The following is a 21,542-nucleotide window of genomic DNA, read 5'->3' as shown; positions in this document are numbered from 1 at the left end:
GATAAGGAAGGAGAGCCCAAAGAGAGGGAAAGAAGAAGAAAATCTCCCACTCAAGAGAGCCTGCAAATCAGCATCTGAAACCATATGAAGTAAAGTAAAGGTTAGAGAGAAAAGATACGCAATCTGCGTCCTGTATGGTGAGACCGCCCCGAGCCCTCATCCCACGTAATGCCCTGCATCCGGCCACCTGGCTTATATCCTCCAAGCATTTCTTCTCTGAGAAAACTGACCAACCCAAGAAAAAGACCCACAGGTACAATCTATGGGCAGCACTCCAGTGACAGGACCAGAACCCTATCTGACCGCCTCTAGGAATCCCTCCCCACACACACACATGCACACACTCACATGCAGGCAAGCGCACACGTGCGCACACGCACACACACACACACACACACACACACACACACGAGTTTGCGAGTGCATCTTGGTGGTTTTCAAATGCATCCACAGATTCTTTGGTACTCCTCTCTTCCTAAGGTGGAGCCTAGTTCCCATCCCCTTAAGTGGGAGCTATACTTAGTGACTCTCTTCTAACAAATAGAATGTGACAGAAATTACAGTGTGTGATGTTCAAGATTAGGACCTATAAGGCATTACCGCTTCCTCCTGTAAAGCAAGAACGGAGTGCACTGGGACCAGGAAGCTCCTACAGAAAGGAGGGACAAGGAGATGGCAAGAAGGACGGTAATGGAACAAATCTGGAGAACAGCCGCACGGCAAGGAGGATGGACCAACCTAGAAAGGAGGCACATCGTAGGAAAAAACAAAATGGGACCGATGACTCAGTTGCCGGATACAGGTGACTCCACTGGGGCTATTTTAACGACATGGAGGAGTTTGCGGGACTATTTGGTGAAAGCTATGTTGAAAACAAAGCAAATGCTGATTTCATGAAGAAAGATTGTACCCAAAAAATCATATTAATCATAGTATACTACGTGTGGATATTTATAGGGTCATAACAATGTAAATGTCAAGTACCGATGATGCATTAGATGCTGTGTTTGGACATCTCATGCCATTCCAGCCCCAGCCCCCTTTCCTGTCTCCCAGTTTTGAGGATGAGGTAGCAAATTCTTCCTTTCTCTCAGTAATGTTTAGTGGATTTTTGTGGAGCCTTGCATATCTTTTATTAGGTACATTTCTAGGTATTTACAGGTATATTTTCATGATGTGGTAATGGTATCAATTTTAAAGTGCATTTTCTTTTTTTTAATTGTTTTTTCTAATTGTTTCTAGCATATAGACATATGAGTATACTACGTGAAATCATGCTGTGTGTTCTTTGTGGATATGTATAAATCCAAAAATATAGTTGTGAGGTGTTAACACCAACACCAGGATAGCAATTGCTTCTGGAAACAGAAGAAAGGCATGGAAGTAGACCAAAACAAAGATGTTTTCAGTAATCTTTTATTCTATGTAAGGTTTGAGGAATATATGATGAAATGTTGGCTTTTGTTAAATTCAGGGGGAAAGAAATCATCCATGTCACCATTTTTTTAAAAAGAGGGGTGTGCCTGAGGGGCGCAGTCGGTTGAGTGTCCAACTCTTGGTTTCGGCTTGGGCTGTGATCTCGGGGTTGTGAGAGCAAGCCCCACATTGGGCTCCATGCTCAGTGCAGAGTCTGCTTGAGATTCTCTCTCTCCCTCTGCCTCTGCCCCTCTCTCTCGTGTTCTCTCTCTCTCAAATCAATAAATGAATCTTTAAAAAAACAAAAGAATCTTTGCCTAACCCAGGGTCTCAAAGATTTTCTCCTGTTTTCTTCTAGAAGTTTTATAGCTTTAGCTCTTAATAGAAGTCACTATTGCAAAATGAACCCCATTCTCCATGGAGGATGGAACGAACACATGGTGGGTGACCAGCCTCTGTGGCATCAGTTTTCCCTGGAGCCCTACAGACAAGGAAGATGGCTCCTCCCCCTACTGTGCCTTCCCTACCCCCTTTCCCAGGGGCCTTGCCTGTGGTAGGGAACCTGCCCCCCCATCACCCTTATCACCCCAACACTGGTGTGGGCAGAGGTTGCAAACTTTACTGCTCAGCATGCGCAGTGTTAAAAAAAAAAAAAAGGTTTTATCAGTGCCAACATTTAAAAATCAGGAAAATCACATCAAAATCTGGCCAGCTTTTCTCAAGTAGCCCGTGAACATTACAGGGGACTGAGTTGCAGTGCCCTCTTTGGACTAGCTGGCTGTCCAGGTCACCCCACACCTGCCCCTCCCACTGTCTCCCAGAGCCTGAGAGCTTGCTTTCCTACAGCTGCCCTCTTTGAGGCTACCGGCAAGGCTCCATCTACAGCCTCGCCATCCTCTCCCTTTTCAGCAGCTCACCTGGCCTCCTGACAGCCTTGCTGAGCCAGGGTCAGAGTCCACACTATGCACGGAGGAAACTGCCCAAGGGCGTACAGCTGCTAAGTGGTCCGCTGGCTTTGAGACCCTCCCCCTCCGCTCTCAGACTCATTTCACTGGGCCCCATCGCCCTGAGCACTGACGCTATCTTTAAGCACTGGTGATGCCAATCGCTAAGGGCGCAGGTGTGTTATGAGGCTGCCGTGCGCACCTGTCAGAGGTTCTGGGAGCATGAAGGGAGCTGGGGTCTGTGTCACCTGCGCTGGGATCTGCGGGGAGTAGCAGGAGCTCAGGCTTCTGAGATGAGGGGTTTGCTTGATTAAATGTTTGATGAATGAACTAATAAATGGATAGCTGTCGTCTGAGTAGGCCACATATGTTTAACCATTAATCAAAATAGATTTTAGGGGCACCTGGGTGGCTCAGATGGTTAAGCGTCTGCCTTCGGCTCAGGTCATGATCTCAGGGTCCTGGGATCGAGTCCCGCATCGGGCTCCCTGCTGCCTCTGCCCCCCCCCCCACCCCTCTCTCTCTGACTCTCATGAACAAATAAATAAAACATTTAAAAAAAATAGATTTTAACTGCAGAAATATTTCAGCTGAGGCATATCAAGGAAGAAGAAGAAGGGCAAGCCTATGACATGCCAGAACCCATGCCAGGCCCCACCACGAGGTCTCATCTCATGGCTGAACGTTTCGGAGAGGACCTCGCATGAAAAGCGTCGACGGTAATATCTGTACAACCCTCTGGGGTAAAAAGGGGAGGATTTAAAGGTGTCTGTATGGGACAAAATTCATTACATCTTCTCTGCAATATGTAATTATGATGATAAAAATAATACGCTAGTAGTAGAAGAGACATTGAATTTATATAAAACTTCCAATATGATCTTTTTTTAAAAAAAATTTAATGAAAACCTTGAGCTTTCTTTTGTGACTTTAACTTTTTATATGAGGATTTACGCTTTGAAATTGTTAAAGACAATTCCTGATCAAGGTGTTTTTAATTAACAATGTCTTTAAATTCTTCCTTGTTCACCTTGATGAGAAATTTTGCAAAGTAGTGATAATGTTCTTTACAACATTAATTTGAAAATTATAATACAGATCGTATTTAAAGACTCTAATTGCAATTTCTCTTCTTTCATTGACAAATTTATCGTTGAAGTTTCTAGTAATATTATGGATAGACCTTTAACCCAATCAAACATTTTTAAATCTAGTGTAAATGTGAAACTCTAATTTGGACAACTTCTGAATCTTGGAGTGGTCAGCCTGTAGGTAGCTTGGGGTAAGGCGTGCCAGGGTACACCAGCAGAGAGCTATGACTATCTGACCTTTGCCGGACAATAATTTTCGCCTTGTTTGCAGTATTTAAGTATTCATTTCTTGAGATTCCAGAAAGATTGAGACTGTTGGATTGTTTTGTGAAGACAGAGATTTGGGTCTGCTGTCTAGAGTTGCACCCAAAAGAACATCACCTGGCCCCTCCTACATCAACCACCCCCAAACTGTCCCTTGCCCCACAGTCTCCAGATGGCTGCACTTGGGCTGCAAATTCTCCTTGGGTGCACAGAGCTCCAGATCCTCCAGTGTGCCATTGGGCCCTTGCCCACAGTGGACAGTGGCACCCTCGGCAGCTCTGTCGATGATGTCCGAGTGGTCCAGCTTCTCCGTGGTCACATGCCCATCCCAGGCTCGACCTGGCTGCCCCAAATGCTGACGGCTTCCAAGACCCCAGGGACCCCAATAACCCAGGTAGAATGCTCTGGCCTGCCAGTGCACAACACTAGTTCTCCAAGATGCCCAAAAGTATGCCATGAATAAAAAAAATTAAAAAATTAAAAATGTTCCCTTGTGTAAGTTGGTGATACTAAGGACAAATACTGTCCCCTCAGGCACCTGGGTGGCTCAGTTAGTTAAGCGTCTGCCTTCAGCTCAGGTCATGATCTCAGGGTCCTGGGATCGAGCCCCGCATGGGGGAGGGGCTGGGGGCAGGGAGCCTGTTTCTCCCTCTCCTCCCCGCTTGTGCTCTCTCTCGCTATCTCTGTCACTATCTCTGTCTCTCTCTCAAATAAATAAATAAAATCTAAACAAAAAAATGAAATAAACAAAAATAAAAAAAAAAACAAATACTACCCCCCCTGTAGCAGTGAATGTTCGCAGAGAACCAGACTGACCAGGTATGACATAAATGATAAGAAAGCTCTAAGCCTCTAAAATTCTTAACCTGGAGTTCACAGACCCCCTACCAACAGGTCCAAGGACAGAATTTGGGGCTCCATGAACTTGGATGGGAAAAACTGACATCCTAATTCTCAACAAGATCTTAAATGAAATTTGGTTTTTATTCCATTAGGAATATAAGCCATAAACCACAGCAACTACGAGGACCTGGAGCTTTATTCCAATAGAAATCAGTTATTTTCTTATCTCACTACGCTTGTTGTAGACATCTCAAAATATTTTCATATTTCTTTGAGGCTACCGGCAAGGCTCCATCTACAGCTTCACCAACCTCTTCCCTTCTCAGCAGCTCACCTGGCCTCCTGACGGCCACTGGGGTTTTGTTATTTAATGAGTTACTAAAGAAGCATATATAATACCATATCACAAATGTTTTTTCTTCGGTTTTGATAACAGAACGTCAAAATAATTGGTTTTCCTTTTAACACTACATATTTTATGCATTTAGTCATTGTTTTGAGGGGTCCATAGGTTTCACCACTCTGCCACAGAAGTCCCTGGCACACAAAAGGTTAAGAACTCTAAGTGTCAGGGCATCTGGGTTGTTAAGCGTCTGCCTTCAGCTCAGGTCATGATCCCGGGGGTTCTGGGTTCGAGCCCCGCATTGCATCGCATCGGGCTCCCTGCTCCGCGGGAAGCCTGCTTCTCCCTCTCCCACTGCCCCTGCTTGTGTTCCCTCTCTCACTGTGCCTTTTTCTGTCAAATTAAAAAAGAGAGAGAGAGAGAGAGAGAACTCTAAGTGTCTAGGGCCACCAGCTCCCAGTGATCTGGAAAGCAATAGGGGAGGCAGGGGGAGGGTGGAGGGATCTTGGCCAGTGAAAGGAAGAGAGGCAGTTCTCCCACTTCTATCCTGGCTCTAGGGGATATGATATGCAGCATTTCCCATTCTGCTTTGGCATATTTCTAAGGAACATGTATTAACGCTGAAAAATTTCAGATCTCTGGAAGACAGTTTGAAAAATATGGATTTAGGAAATGACTTAGCCTGAGAAGATTGGAATTGCCTGGTGTTGTTTAAAAACGTTTTCGTATTAAGACTTTTTGGAGCAAAATAAAAAGATCAGGTGATGCCTTCTTAATCTACAAATGGTAGCTCATGCAGGAGGTAGCAGGCTGAATGTACCAGCCATCTAGAAATGTTCCTATCTTTTGCTCATGGTCCAGGACTTGTTAATATGAATAGGTTAGGATTCCATGCTGGGCTGAGGGCCTGTCAGCCAGGAGGGAGCTCACTGGGGAAACCACGGGGCCCAGCCACCGCTCTGTTAGGTTATCGGGTGACTTGCACATATGGAGTATATGCACCTGCTGGGAGCAGGCCATATACTCCACCATGGTTGAAGAAACTAATTGAGGGGCGCCTGGATGGCTCAGTTGGTTAAGCATTGGACTCTTGATTTCTACTCAGGTCATGATCTCAGGATGGTGGGATCGAGCCCTGTGTTGGGCTCTACGCTCAGCAGGGAGAATGCTTAGGATTCTCTCTCCCTCTCCCTCTGCCCCTCCCTCTCACTCTCTGTCTCTCTCAAATAAATAAATAAATCTTTTTAAAAAATAAAATTCGTTAATTGAAAAAAAAAGAAATTAATTGGTAGAAAACACTTGTCTTGTTTGTGGCATGGAATTTGAGGCTGAGGACCCATGTGTTCTAGATTGCAGAAAGATTCAGGGACTGGTGAGTTATTTTAGTTCATGCTATCCATCCGGAGCAAAACAAATCCAAGAGATGGCCTACAGAGAGGCCCTCCTTGCTTCCCCAAGCCAGTGCCATGGGAATTAGGACAGCTCTGGGAACTGACAACTAGCTCAGCTGCGCTAGATGCCTCCCAAAGGAGTGGTTGTTCCATGAAAGCACTGGGCAAACTAGTGTCAAATGGTCTTAGCTGATCTGTGTTCCATAGCTGAAGAAATGAGCGGGTTTATGTAATGCATCTGGCTTTTCTTTCTCTATTTTTCCCAGTCATGCTTGGAGAGATATTGGAGGATTTGCCAAGCAGTGTTAGGGCACAAGTCCCATAGTCACACACTTCTCTATCATTGGTCTGTAATGCTCTCTAAAACGTTCTGTACGCAGTCCTCCTCACCACTAAGGTTAGTGCCAAGCATTCCTGCAGCCCCTCCATACGAGATACTTAGCCAGGAAACTCTGCCTGGCTGATTACTATGGACTTTGCTGCCAGGACCCTCAGGAATCCTGGAAACTGCTCCCCTCGCAGGCAGCACAAGACCACGCTCTGCTGGAGGAAGCGGGGGAGCCTCGCAGTGTGCCCAGCTCCTGGCAAAGCCCTTACCCACATTATCTTGCAGTGCAGAACTGCTCCACTCACAAGCAATTATGCAGACAGAGCTCGGTCACCCCTTCTCTAAAGAGAACCACCACTGTTACTCCTGAGTGTGAGTGTAGAGTGGAAACTATGAGACTCTGGCATGTATGTGCTCTATGTGCTGTGATGTTTTCTGAATATAAACTTGAATTTTTTAGGCGTTGCTACCCATCAGGGAGGCTTTTTTGGGTAACAGCTTTATGAAGATATAATTCACATACCATATAATTCACCCATTTAAAGTGTATATTTCAATAGATTTGGGTGGTGTTACATTCAGAGTCGGGCAACTATCACACAACCTATTGTGGAACATTTTCCGAACCCCCCAGAAGAAACCCCTTACCCTTTAGTCTCCCCCCCAACCCTCCCTCTCCCTGCCCCTAGCAACCACCAATCTACCGTCTGTCTCTGCAGATTTGCCCATCATAGCCGCTTCATATAAATGGAATCATACATATGTGGTCTTTCATGACTGGGTTCTGTCACGTAGCAGAAGGTTCTCAAGGTCGTTCGGCATTGAGGCAGCAGTACCTCATCCCTTTTTACTACCAAAACATATTCCACTGTCTGGATACACCACGTTTTGTTGATGGGCTCATGGGTTGATGGACATTTAGGTTGTTTCTACTTGTGGCTACCAGGATTAACGCTGCTATGAACATTCATGTGCCCCTCTTTGTCTGGACATGTGTTTTCATTGAGTTTGGGCATACACCTAGGTTTGGTCCTACTGGGTAAACGGTCAACTTTTTGAGGAACTGTCCAATTGTTTTCCAGAGTGGCTGCACCATTTTACATTGCCATCAGCAGCATATAAGGGTTCCAATTTCTCAGAGTAAGGAAAGGGTTCAGGTATAGGCAGGGAGAGATAGGGGGGCCTTGAGTAGGCTCTGAAAGAGTGAACAAGAGATAAGGGAATAGACCAGACCACCTGGCCTTGGATGTTAGGGAGTATTTTTCTTTGGCAGCTACAGTGTAATCACAGAAAATGACCAAATCTCAAAGTCAGTCAGTCATTAAGGGGTTATCAATAGTCCTTGCTCAGACCAAGATGGCGCAAGAATCTCAAGGCCACAAGCTCCCTGGTCTAGTTTTCAATAAAGACTGGCTTAAAAACCCTCACTGGCAAGCCATTCGGGACCCCTCTCACTCTAGAGAGCTTTCTCTTTCCTTTCTGTTCTCACCTTCACTTAATAAACTTTCACTTCATTTCACCCGTTTGCGTCCGCGAGATTCGTTTTTGGACTCGGTGAGACGAGAACCCCGCAAGCCTGCAATATCTCCACATCCTTATCGACACTTGTTATTTCCATCTTTTGTATTACAGTGACTGTGAAGTAGTATTTCACATGGTTTTGAGTTGCATTTTCCTGAAGACAGTGATGTAGAGCATCTTTTCATGTGCTTTTGGCCATTTGTACATCTTCTTTAGAGAAATATCCATTCAGATCCTTCACCCACTTTAAAATTGGATTATTTGCCTTTTTATTATTGAACAGCTTGAGGTTCTAATGACTATTCAACTGCGTTTTAAAACTTAGCCCTGGGGCGCCTGGGTGGCTCAGTCATTAAGCATCTGCCTTCGGCTCAGGTCATGGTCCCGGGTCCTGGGATCAAGCCCCGCATTGGGCTCCCTGCTCGGCGGGAAGCCTGCTTCTCCACCCACCCCGCCCCCCCGCAATCCCCTGCTTGTGTTCCCTCTCTCGCAGTGTCTTTCTCTGTCAAATAAATAAAATCTTTTAAAAAATAAAAAATAAAATAAGATAAAACTTAGCCCTAATAGGAATTGGTCAGGCTCCTACAATTTTGCATCTCTCCCCAGAAAACAGAACACAATTCTGGGAAAATTCCAGTCCCTAAAGTTGTGGTTCTTTGTATTTTTTTGGCTCACAGATATCCTTGAGAATCTGATACTCTCCGACAGAAAAATGGACGTATGCAAATTTATCTATGTTGCATTTAGTTATCAGGGAGAGTTCCTGGACCTTCCACCATTCAAGCATTGCCTTGATAAGGCTCTTTCTTTTCACAGGAAGAGTATCTACTTACTTCTGATTGTACTGTCCAATCATTTGAACCTGGCCTTAATGGGCAACATAAAATGCCCAAATTCTCTGTTCCCACAGAGGAAAAAAGAGTGAACTGGTCGTCAGATTATTGAAATCACACTGTGGAGAAATAGCTTTTAAAGAAGATTGCCTTGAAGGCCTGCAGTCCATCATTTCTGTAAATTTTCCCCTGTGGTCAGGCCAGACCGCAAGAGCTTTATACCATCACATCTGGGACCGCCTTAGAACTGGTCTCTGATTGCTCTTTCAGCCTTTGCCATCAGCCCACACTGAGGCACGCTGTAAGGAAGCCATACAGATTCTCTTATTCTTATCAGTTACCAGAGTGCTGTAGGACCTCTCCTAATGCTCAGACACCCAGCCAAATGCTCATATACACACTCAGAGAAGATGTGCTTCTCTTGAACCCATGGTCTGTTTTGATCTTGTGGGCACCATCAACCTTTTAAGTAATGTTTCCTTCTCTGCTTTTGCCCTTAAGCAGCTCAGTGGTAAAGTTGCTGCCTGCCCCTAGCAACTGAACTAGATGTTAGTTTGTGAATGGACGTGTATGGCCTTCATTTTCCCTTTGCTCTGATTCCACTCTTGGTTTCTTTTTAATACATTTTGTATCCTATCTCAAACTATCTCTACAACAAGTCAACAAATCTCTTCCTAAACCTGCCTTTCTGCACTTGACTGCCATTCATGACAACTCTTTGCTTACGTATGTTCTTAATGACAGAACTTATTTTACAGTTATTGTTCTCACACCTAACTTTTAGTTTCCAGACTCAGGGGTGTTTTGCAAACACATTACCATCACCCATAGTTTACTAGGTGTCATGTGTCTGTGTCTGAGAGGGAAGGTAGAATTTTTTTAAGTTGAGTAGACATAATACTGTAATTTTGGGGTGCCTGGGGAGCTCAGTCAGTTAAGCATCTGCCTTTGGCTCAGGTCATGATCCCGGGGTCCTGGAATGGAGCCCCACGTTGGGCTCCTTGCTCAGTGAGGAGCCTGCTTCTCCCTCTCCCTGTGCTCTCCCCCCGCAACTCGTGCTCTCTCTCTCTCTCAAATAAAATCTTAAAAGATACTGTGTATTTCTTTGTCTATTCAACAAGATATTTTCATACTGCTTACTAGGCTAGGTACCATTCTATGTACTTTACAAATACTCATCTTCACAAAAACCCTATGAGGAAGGTATGATTTTTATTTCCCGTTTTACAGATGAGAAAGCTGAGGTATGGAGCCCAAGGTCACACAGCCAGTAAGTGGTAGAGCTAGGGTTAGGAACTGGGTCGCCTGCCTGCAGAGTCCACACTCTCTACCCCTACCTAGGCTCAGCTAAAAAGAGCCAGGGCTTTCAGGTCCTGGGCAAGCCACTTAAATCCTCCCTGTGGCTTTGGAACAGTGACACCCATTGCCTCCTAGGCTTACTGAGATCAAAGGAGGCTCCATGGAAAGGTAGCATCCCACTCACAGGGAGAACTCAACTTTGCCTCATCAGCTAAAATCTGCATAGAAATCCAGACCAAACTTCACTGGGAATGCTGGCCAAGAGGAATGAGGCAACTCACCCAACACAACATCATCTGTAAACACCCAAAGTAGATGAGCACACCCTTACCTTTCCATCTCATGTGAGTATCCTGATCACAGAGAGACTTTGTAAAATGTGTATTAAGAAACTAGCTCAAATTGAGTTTGACACATTTTAATATTTGGCATATCTTTTTGAAAAACAAAGTTGGGAGATTAAATTACAATCGAACATTCTGACAAATTTAGACTGTTTACCTCAACTTTAACAACGTGGTGGAAGTTTAAGAAGTACATAGTACCTCCCGATTCCTTAAGTATCTCCAGTGACTAGAGTCTGTCCTTGTTCCTCCTAGTCGGCAGGTGCCGTGGAAATTTAGGGTTGTACCCTACATATTTTAAGTGGAAGCTTGGGACAGTCTGAAACTCAGAAATCCCTGCATACCAATCCAGATGGGTACCATATTTTTAGAGTCTGCAAAGCCCTTTCAGAAATGTATTTTCGGGGCGCCTGGGTGGCTCAGTCGTTAAGCGTCTGCCTTCAACTCGGGTCATGGTCCCAGGGTCCTGGGATCGAGCCCCTCATCCCGCTCCCTGCTCAGCGGGAAGCCTGCTTCTCCCTCTCCCACTTCCCCTGCTTGTGTTCCCTCTCTCGCTGTGTCTCTCTCTCGTCAAATAAGTAAATAAAATCTTTAAAAAAATGTATTTTCAATAAATCCTCTCAACCCCATGAGGTATCATCCCCATTTTACAGGTAAGTGCAATGAAGCCCAGAATGGTAGCGATTTTTATGTACTGATTAGTCATTTAGGATCTACTATGTGTGAGACAGCACCCTGCATGTAGGCAGGACCTTGCCCCTGCTTTTAAGGAGTTTTTGGAAGAGACAGAAATTAGACAGCATGGTGTGGTCAGTGCTTTGAGAGGAGCACACACAGGGTGCACTAAGAAATGAGAAGCTCCCTTAATCTGGTCAGGGGCTGTGGGAAGGCTTTGCCAAGCAAGACAGTAGGGGCATGTGAAAGCATGGGAAGAGGAGGCTGACCCAAGGGACAGCACGTACATAGGTGTGAAGGGAAAACGTGGTGCATCTGAGGAAGGACATTTATCCACTGGTTCAAACCATCTGAGCACTTGCCCAGTGCCAGGCTTGTGCTGGGTCATGAGGACCCCACCACCAACCAGACAGGCAACATCCCTTGCCCTCAAGGAGCTTACGGGTAGAAACACACAATAAAAACATATAGGGCCCCTGGGTGGCTCAGTCAGTTAAGCATCTGACTCTTGATCTCAGCTCAGGTCTCAATCTCAAGGTCGTGAGTTCAAGGCCCATGCTGGGTTCCACGGTGGGCATGGAGCCTACTTAAATCAAAATAAACAAAAAAGGTAAATCAAGTAACAGAATGATTTCAGAGTGGGGAGTACTATAGAGGGAATAACTCAAGGTAGTGACCTAGAGAAACTGGGAGAAGCCAGTCAGAGATCTCCTCAAGGGGAGACGTTAGAGTGTACACCTGATGGCAAGAAACCCCAATCATGGGTGAGGTGAGAGAGGGATTCCAGGCAAACAGCAAGGACAAGGACCCTAACAGGTTGAAGCTGGCTGCACCGGAAGCAGAAAGGAGGCCAGCATGGCTGGAGCACCATGGACAAAAGACAGTGCAGGGGGCGACGCAGGCAGGCCCTGTTACCCAAGGCTCTGTAGGCTCTGCTAAGCAATTCAGAGTTCTTCTGAGTGCAGTAAGAAGCCTCTGAAGGGTTTCAAGAGAGGTAGTGGTGCCACTGTTTCACTTCCTGGCGTCATGAGCGGAGGGGATGCCAGGTAGGAGGCTACTGGCAGTATCTAGGTGAGAGATGGGTTAGTCTAGACAGGGTGGGGGCACTGGAGGAGAGAAATGGCTGCATCTGAGATAGATTTTGGAAGCAGAACCGACGGGACCTCCCGCTGGTGTGGACATGGAGCGGTGGGGTCTAGCTCTTCCACTGATCCATTTCCTGTGACCTTCATATGATGGCGTCCTTCAGCGCCCCTGGCCCTGCGCTCTGCTCTTCTCTCCCTACACACTCGCCCTGGGAAACTTTATCAGGTGGATCTTATCGGCTCTCCATGGTTTCTAACACCTTCTACACACAGATCTTTGTCTCCCCTTTAAACGTCTCAGAAATGCAGAGGCCGAGCATTTCCATCCGACATTCCATAGGCACCCCACGCCTAAAACCAGCCCCTGGCCCCTCCCTCCACCTCTCTCTTATACTTGTGTTCAGAGCAAAAGAGGGCTTCCTGTCAAAGTTCTTTCATCCCTAGACACGCTAGCAGCCCAACTGGCTAGTAAACAGCAACGCCAGTACATCGACCTGGATCTGGGTCAGTTTGACTCTGAAATCCGTACTCCTACTACATACTTCTGTAGTTACTTTATCTTCAACTTGTATCATAAAATCTTTATTTTAATTAGTCTCTAGCTATTCACATTTAAGTCATCAAGAGAAAATATCACTTTATAATAAATATTAATGTAAGGGAAAAAAAAGCCTAGCAAAATGGTTTATTCTTACAAGTTATTGCTGGAAAAAGTTCTTCAAACAAACCAGTGCAGTGAAAATGCCTTAGAGAAGTATCCGCTTTTCCGATTCCTTCACAACAAGTGTTAGGATGTCTCATCTTGGCATTTTTTGCATCTTCGTGTTGTGAAGAGCCACTACTTCCAGGTGACAGTAACTCTTCAGGGTCTATTTTCCTTTCCAAGTTTGTGATTTTTTTTTTTCAAGAGGCTACTTTAGGGTCGTGAATTGTTTCACTGTCTTTTCACTCTCTCTTTTGAGTTCTTCAATATGGGCATCCAGGCGCTCTAGAATATGATGCGACCTCAGCTCCTCCTCTTCCAAAAATCTGGTAGCTATGGAACCCAGAGGAGATAAAGGCAAGGGACACTGGAGGAGAAACAAATTTTGACATACGTAAGTTGAACAGTGTACTTCTCACATACATTTTCATGCTATTTTCTAACCAGAAATATTAAAAGGTGACTTTTAAAAAACTACTTTTTCTTCTGAAGAGAGATTTTTGTCCTAATAATTAGACTAGTAAAGAAAAAGAAAGAAAGAAAGAAGCCGTTCTGGAAAAATTAACACAGACCTCTTCCTTTCTGACCCAAATTGTATAAATGTAAAGTGTCACATAAAATATATTAGTTATGGGTCTGAAGAGTATCTGTTTAGACTTTGTATAAAGTATACATACATATAGCCTTTAATAGGCTTTAATATCCCAGAAGAGAGTATACTTAATGTCTGTTACTGCAAATTCACTTTTAAAATCTGAATATGTTACTTTGATTTTAAAGCACAGCAAATCTACTAATAACATATTAGATCCCAAGTGAAATCAGTAGTTTCCCTCCTCCAAAACCTCAGGTCCATGAGCCCTCATCTGAAACTCCTGGGACCATGGTATATCAGAATCCAGACCTCAGAAAGGTAATAGAGGACATGTACCACAAACAGTCCCTCCTCACATGCAGTAGTTACTTCTAGAGTCACCTCAAACACTGAGTTAGTGAATAAAGCATCACTGCTCCTTGGGGAAATACACACACACACACACACACACACACACACACACACGCACGCACAATCATCCTAAAATGATTCATCCTGTTAGAGTCGATTTTCTTTATTTGACAAAAGAGAAAACGAGGTTCAGAAGTTGAAGTGGCTTGCCTGAGGCCGTCCCACTAACGGGTGCTAGAACTGGGACTCCAGCCCTGTTCACCAGCCCCAGAGCCCACGCTCCTGGAGCTTACCCCACGCTGTCCTCACCTCCTCCCCTCTCTCTGGTCACCTCTGTGTGACAGCTGGACAGAAGGGCAGAGTGCCACCTCCGCCAACCTCAGCTGGGAATGTGCAAGTCTAGGGATTCAAATTTTTCACAGCTCTGCTCACAACCACAAATGACCGTAGGAGTCCCTCAAGTCTCGACAGAGGGTTACAAATAGTTTAGCGAGGAGGCAATTCACAAACACAGAATCCACGATTAATGAGGATCAACCGTATTACCTTACTGGAGTCTGAGGTAACGTCTCATAATCAAACACATTGATATTTCTGAAGTAAAATGCTAAGCAGAATTAAATAAAATCTATACATATTATCACATCAGTTCAGGTCAGGTTTTAGTGCCAAGTAAGTTTTGCTGCCAAATGTAGGAAGACAGTTTGCAGGACGTTTTTGGATTTCAGAATGACATGTAAGGGAAGTAGAGACTTATTTTAAAAATGAAAAGAAAACCTTTCCATGGACTTGTAGGTACATTCAAAAGTCACAAATACTGAGCTTTCACAGGTGTGGGACCCCTAACTGGTGATGGCAATGAATGGCCAGAGGCGAGTGCTTCAAGTCTGCACGGCAGCTGCAGGAACATGGGGCCAGCACAGTGTCACCCTGCGTGGTACTGAATCCATGTTCTGGATGCGTCAGATGCACTTCCTTCCTCTGCCTCCACCCACCCTCTTTTCTCCCTTTCCCCCAGTTCCTTCCTTCTTCACTGTCTAGACCTCAGGACTATCTTGGCATCCAGAGATATTCCTTGAACCAACCATTCTAATACAAAATTGACCCTCTCTGAAAAAGGCAGGAAAGGAATTTCCAATTAGGGTTAAAAAACAGGCATGGCTATTAACTTTCAGAACTAAGATGCATTTTGAAAAGTAATCAGGGCTGAATGTGTCTTCACAAGCAAAATCCTAAGACAGAAAAACATGAGAATAATACAGAGTACTTAAGATAGAGAACTGGTAAGAAACAAACCAACACACCCCGTCACCCACCTTTATCCTTCAAATAAAAAATAAAACCAAACCAAACAGGCTTAATAAACTAGTAAGATGAGAAAGTTTCCATACCGAAGACATAAACTCTTCTTGGTCATTTAGACTCTCAGAGACAGTGTCCGAATAATTGGCTTCGTTTATATCTAGCACTGAAGGCAAAGAGTTAGTTTTGCACAGAAAGTTAGAAGGCAGAGAGACGGAACTGCAAGGGGTGATCTGAGAACTCAGGGGGCTGAGGACCCTGGACACGGGCTCTATACTATCCAACGCTTGTCGTCTCAGAGAATGAAGACCTGTTTTGTAGTGCTCAGTCTTTATTCCATCATGTCTGTATGGGCCATGGGTTGGCCTGGATAGCAGATTAGAAAACAAAACAAATATAAATTGTAATGACTTTTCTCTTTTAACACAAAACTGTTACAGGAAGTTAAAATAAAGGAACTTAAAAATGAAGGAACAGGCTAACCAGTTAAGACTATAATTTATAAAATGAGCAGCCCACTCAGACCCCTTGTTCTTTCTATCCATTCAGGCCCCATATCCAATCCCCACTGCCAGGCCCCGGCCCTCAGACATGGACAATATAGCCAGGAAGACAAGCTACCAGAGAAATCAAGTGTGTCTGGTGCTAGGACAGAGGGAAGTACTGTGCACATGAGATCTGGTGTCAAGGTGGCAGTGGAGGTGAGGTGTCAGCATGGGCTTTGGTAGGTAGGTGGGAAAACACATAAGCCATATAGTAAGAGCTGAAGCCAGGTGGGTTTTCATGGAACGCTGACTTCTTATGGTAACAGCTCATAATTAATTGACCAAAAATACAAAGGAAGCTTTCTTCATATAAAAAAGCCAATTTCTACTTCTTATGGTATCAGTGGGGGTTCGAGAGGTGGGAGGCAGCATGGAAAGGCTCGGGGGAGGAAGGACATTGTTTATACATACATCCAGAGTGTGTGAAACTAAAACCTGAATGAAAGTGCTTTATAACCCTCCGCCACTTTGTATAACCTCACAGTAGGCTTTACTGTATACACTGTACTTCAGAGTCAAACATAGGGCTGTTTGAGGAAGATTTAATTTCTGTAAGTCTGAAATTATTCTCAAAGAAATGAGAATTAATGGTACACATTTTAAGTAAACTGTGAAGAAATTTTACTTGAATTCTGTATTCTTGAACTCAGGTGCTCTGCTGTGTATCGGTTTAAAGATCCTGTCATGGTTTTTTTTGCACATCTGAGTAGAAATTTCCAGCTTAGATTTAGTATCCATCAAATCTTTCTGTAGTTGTTGATTTTCAGACACTAATTTATTTAATGCCTCAGTATAATTCTCCTGGAGGTCTGCTAGTGAAATCTCTTTTGCCTAATAAAAAAGAATACTAGAGTTACTTAATTGGTATAAGAATACCTGTGATCTATGATACCGCTGGTGGGAAACTACATTTTTTTTTTTTTAGTTGTAACTAGTTCATCTATGGCTTTACTTTGGAAAAAGTGACTATTTGTGGTTTGCCCCTCCCCTATGAGAAAACAAGTGTTGTTTCTTACAGTGAATGGGGGTGGAAAATGAGGAACACGATGGGCTTCCCTGATGTGCCAAGGAAGATCTAAGGAGCCAGAAGAAGGCTGGAACTCAGATGGAGGAGAGCTACAAGAGAGAATGAGAAACAGAAAAAAGAAAGAAAATAGCAGCCATGGGTTCTTCCAGAGTATCTATGGAAGAAAACTGAGAGACCTAGTTCAAAGAAAGACATTTGAACAGAAGGTTCTGAAAAGGAATTCCAGCTGGCAGGGACAACTTTTAAATAAGTACTCTCTGGTCTTAAGGACTTTTACATAACATTGGCACCTGCTCTGGTATGTGAAATTTGAAATACACATAAAACAGCATTCAGGTATAAGGTAGGAATTCCTACTCTGATCTGGTGTGGGTTCCGTGATCATGAATTTTACTTTTCAATTCTAGGTGTTTCCTGGTAATGCTACCTGAAAAAACAGTAGTCTGGACCATTTTTTTTTCTTTTCTTTTTTTTTTTTTTAAGATTTTATTTATTTATTTGAGAGCGAGAGAATGAGAGATAGAGAGCACGAGAGGGAAGAGGGTCAGAGGGAGAAGCAGACTCCCCGCTGAGCAGGGAGCCCGATGCGGGACTCGATCCCGGGACTCCAGGATCATGACCTGAGCCGAAGGCAGTCACTTAACCAACTGGGCCACCCAGGCGCCCTTGGACCATTTTTTTTTTCTAACGACAAAATATTTTGTTAGCATTCTGAAAAATTATGGTAATTTTCTTTGGAATTTAATATGATGTTTAGCTTGGTCTTTTCTGGAAAGAATTTTCTGAAAATAAGCTGGTCAAGGTGGTTTAACAGAATTAAAACATACACTTTAAAACGTAGCCTTCGATTATCAACTATCTATTGGTGTGCCAGTAGTGACAGTAAGTTACAAAATGTTTCAGTAAGTTGTCAATGCCAGTTAAAATCTCAAAAAAGAAAAAAAAAATTGCAGGACATAGGAGTTAAATTACAAACTACTGTTGATTTTTTAAAGGTGGCAAATAATTTTACCAGAGCTACTGCTTTCATTATTAAGATAATTAGATTATTTCATTAAAATTGTTATTTAATCCAAAAACATTCATTTGTAAAAGTACTTCCACCTTCCTAGGTGGCAAAATGCAAAAAAGAACTTTCTAAAAATTATTCTTAATACATACAACATGTTGGGGCACCTGGGTGGCTCAGATGGTTAAACGTCTGCCTTCAGCTCAGGCCATGATCCCAGGGTCCTGGGATCGAGCCCCACATTGGGCTACTGACTCAGCGGGAAGTCTGCTTCTCACCGCCCCCCCCCCCCCCGGCCTCTCCCCCTGCTCATGCTCTATCTCAAATGAATAAAATCTTAAAAAAAAAAAAAATACAACATGTTCACACTGTGTGTAATTTCAAAACCAGAGGAAGTTTAAAATGCTTGAGGGGATTTTGACCAGCCAGAGTCTGGTATTTGATGTCATTAAATATATATTTTTAAAAAGACAGTGCTTTGCTTTTGCCAGGCATCTCTTAAAGTTTTCTCAAATTTATTATTTTATTAACAACAATTAAAGAAAAATCAATGTGAGAGGTAATATAAAAATTGTGCGCCAAGCACATGCTGGGCTGTGTGAAGAAAGGACAGGTTATCGCTGTTAGACGGGATTTCAGGAGAAATTCAGCTCAACGGAATCTCTGGTCATAGTCTGGTTTAAGCACCCCGAAGAGTTCCCAAGTCTTAAACAGGAACAGATAATCACTGCGTAAGATTCTCTCGATAAGGTATTGCCAGCCAAATCCTGAGCCTTTTGAAGATTCTGTGGTGTAAATCAGGTTGGTTCTTGGCTTTCTCCATACTAGCTTCATATTGGCTTTATAGGGGCAAATAAAATTATCTTTTTCTTTCTTCCTTCCTTCCTTCCTCCCTCCCTCCAACTTCCCCCTTATAAAGGGTTTAGCTGCTTTCTCCTCTCCTCTCTTTCCCATCCCTTGTGGGTCTGCACTTAAAAAAAAATCCTTTCATTATATTTTTAGAAGGATTTGGGAAGGAGCAAGATTAGATGCATATTTTCACCTGCCACCTTAAATGACAACATAATAAATCCACAGTATAGATAGCCACAGATTAACCATCCCTCTAGACGCTAACATTTAGTTTACTTCAAAATTTTGTACACTGCAAATAACACAAAATGACCATTTCAGCACATTTGTTCCTATAGGATGGGTTCTTTGGGAATGCAAACTGATTTGACCTTTCTGGAGAACTACTCTGCAATAATTATCAAAATCAGAAATGCACATGAGCCAGAAGTTTATACGCTATATATATTTACAAGTTTAATGGATATTGCTAAACTGTCCTCCAGAAAGGCTATACCAATTCACTTTCTCATTAACAGAGCATGGGAGCCTGTTGCCCTATATCCTTGCCAATATTAGCTATATTCGTTTTTAAAAATCATTGTCCCGCCAGTTAGCAAAAAAGTATTTACTTACTTAGTTTTGATTATTAAGGATGCTGAACAGCTTTTCTTATTCACTGGACTTTTGCATTACTTCTATGAAATATCTCTGTTCTTTGTCCATTTTTCTACTGGATTCCCATCTTTTTATTATCTTTCCAGGAAATCCTTGTATTAATATATTAACTTTTGTCTATTTATAAATTGTTTCCCCCAGTCTATTAGTCTTTTTTCTGGGGTATTTTGCCATCCACAAATTTTACATTTTTATTTCGTAAAATTGTTTATGTTGTTGTATATTCTTTATGGTTTCATGAGGCTAAGAGAATCTTATTGTCCCAAAAGATTATAAAAATAGTCCCCGATATTGTATTCATTTAACATTTTGCACTTTCTCCCTCCCCAGCCTCCATAATCCGTGATTGTGAATTTAAAACTACTTAGTAGTGAATAGGGGTGCTGTGTAACCATACATCTCTGGTGGCACAGAGTCTCTGGAAATGCAGAAAGAAAAAACTTCTACAATCTTTGGGCATTTGACCTACATCAGCATTACGTCTAAAAAAATGTAGGCACTTTAATTTAAAAGAGGTCAGAATAGATGGGTCATTTTGCAAATTATAAGAATTTTATAACAAAATAGCTAAAAGGACATCCATACCATTTATGAACTCACTGTAAACTGACCATGTTCTCCCCGCTTCACAGGAGCTGGCACACACCTCTTACCCCCCAACTAGTTTACTCTCAATCTCTTCAAGGCAAGAATTCTATCCCACTCATCCTTGCGTACATTACATTGCCTGTGAAAATACTTTGAACACAAAAGATTCTAGAATATTTGACTAAACAAATTGTATCTTATAGAAATATAATTAAAACCAAATTATGTAAAAGATGATATACTTTATAAGAAAAAGGTATTATCAACATAATAATTCTAACAATAATAATAGCACCTAACATTTATTGTGCACTTACTAAATGCCAGGCACTATGCTAAGCACTTTATATACAGGCTCCCTACTAAGAACATAGACTATACATGTATTTTGTCATATACATAATATAAAAAAATCTCCCAGTTGCTGAAGTGGAGAGTGATATTTTGCTCACTGCCATCATTGTCTTGACTTCTTTTTATTTGAGCAAGTTTCTGCAGAAGGATCATTCCACAGTTTGATCTTAACTCTCTCTTTACAACATCAATATTTACAAAGTGATTTCTTTAAAAGGCCTGGATAATAGAAAAACTTAAGTTTCTATTATGTACCTCGTGTAAACCCAATTCCAATTTCATCACCATTTCAGAGAGATGACGATTTTCTAACTTGAGTGACTCCATCTGATCCAAAATCTCCTGAGAAGGGAAAAGCAGAAAAAACAAATAAATGCACCTACAAAATTTTTCCATGTATAATTTTCCTTAGGCAAAAATGCATTCTTCATTCATATAAATATATATATTTAATTATATTAACATATTAATAAATATATAACATATTTATATATAAATACCTTTTTAAAAACATTTTTTACGGATGCCTGGATGGCTCAGTCAGACTCAGATCTCACTCAGATCCCGAAACCTGGGATCGAGCCGAGTCAAGCTCCCTGCTCAGCAGGGAGTCTGCTTCTCCCTCTGTCCCTCCCCAACACTCATGCACATACGCTTTCTCTTTCTCTCAAAGAAATAAAATCTTTGAAAAATAAAAAGATTTTTTTAAAAAAGGTGTGTCAAGATGTATTAACACACATGCATTTAAAATATTCTAAGAAGATGAATGAGCTCAGGGCTCCTGGGTGGCTCAGTCTGTTAAGCAGCTGACTCTTGATTTTGGCTAAGATCACGATCTCAGGGTCCTGAGATGAAGCCCCATGTTGGGGCTCTGTGCTCAGTGGGATGTCTGCTTCAGATTCTCTCCCTCTGCCCCTCTGCCTGCTCATGCTCTCTCTCAAATAAATAAATAAATCTTTAAAAAAAAAAAAATATGAACAAGTTCCCTGATCAATCCCTCCCACTCTCCAGTGTTAGCCTCATCTCATGTGGTTTACACCTCCAACATCATATGGACTGCACTCCTTTCACAAGAGAATACAGACATACCTCAGAGATGTTGCGGGTTCAATCCCAATAAAGCAAGTCTCACAATAAAAGGAGTCGAATACTTTGGTTTCCCAGTGCATGTAAAAGTTATGT

At 42.8% G+C, this 21,542-nt stretch overlaps 1 protein-coding gene across 7 annotated transcripts in view; it reads right to left on the bottom strand.

Moving 5' to 3' along the window:
* Positions 1-13,049: 13,049 nt before the first annotated feature.
* The window catches only part of CEP63 (centrosomal protein 63), a 63,794-nt gene continuing 55,301 nt past the window's right edge, over positions 13,050-21,542 (bottom strand). For 5 of the 7 annotated variants that reach the window (XM_027583689.2, XM_027583687.2, XM_027583686.2 and 2 more), the window contains 4 exons: positions 20,616-20,702; positions 16,499-16,704; positions 15,418-15,694; positions 13,050-13,447 (listed from right to left, as the gene is read on the bottom strand). In XM_027583689.2, coding sequence (XP_027439490.1) covers positions 13,289-13,447; positions 15,418-15,694; positions 16,499-16,704; positions 20,616-20,702 — 729 coding nt within the window. In that variant the 3' untranslated portion in view covers positions 13,050-13,288. The remainder of the gene's footprint in view (positions 13,448-15,417; positions 15,695-16,498; positions 16,705-20,615; positions 20,703-21,542) is intronic. The other 2 variants (XM_027583691.2, XM_027583692.2) reach the window with 1 other exon arrangement.

Source organism: Zalophus californianus, chromosome 1 (assembly GCF_009762305.2).
Source record: "Zalophus californianus isolate mZalCal1 chromosome 1, mZalCal1.pri.v2, whole genome shotgun sequence".
NCBI lineage: Eukaryota > Metazoa > Chordata > Mammalia > Carnivora > Otariidae > Zalophus > Zalophus californianus.
The sequence above is the reverse complement of the archived record's forward strand: the minus strand, read 5'-3'. Positions and strand labels throughout refer to the sequence as shown.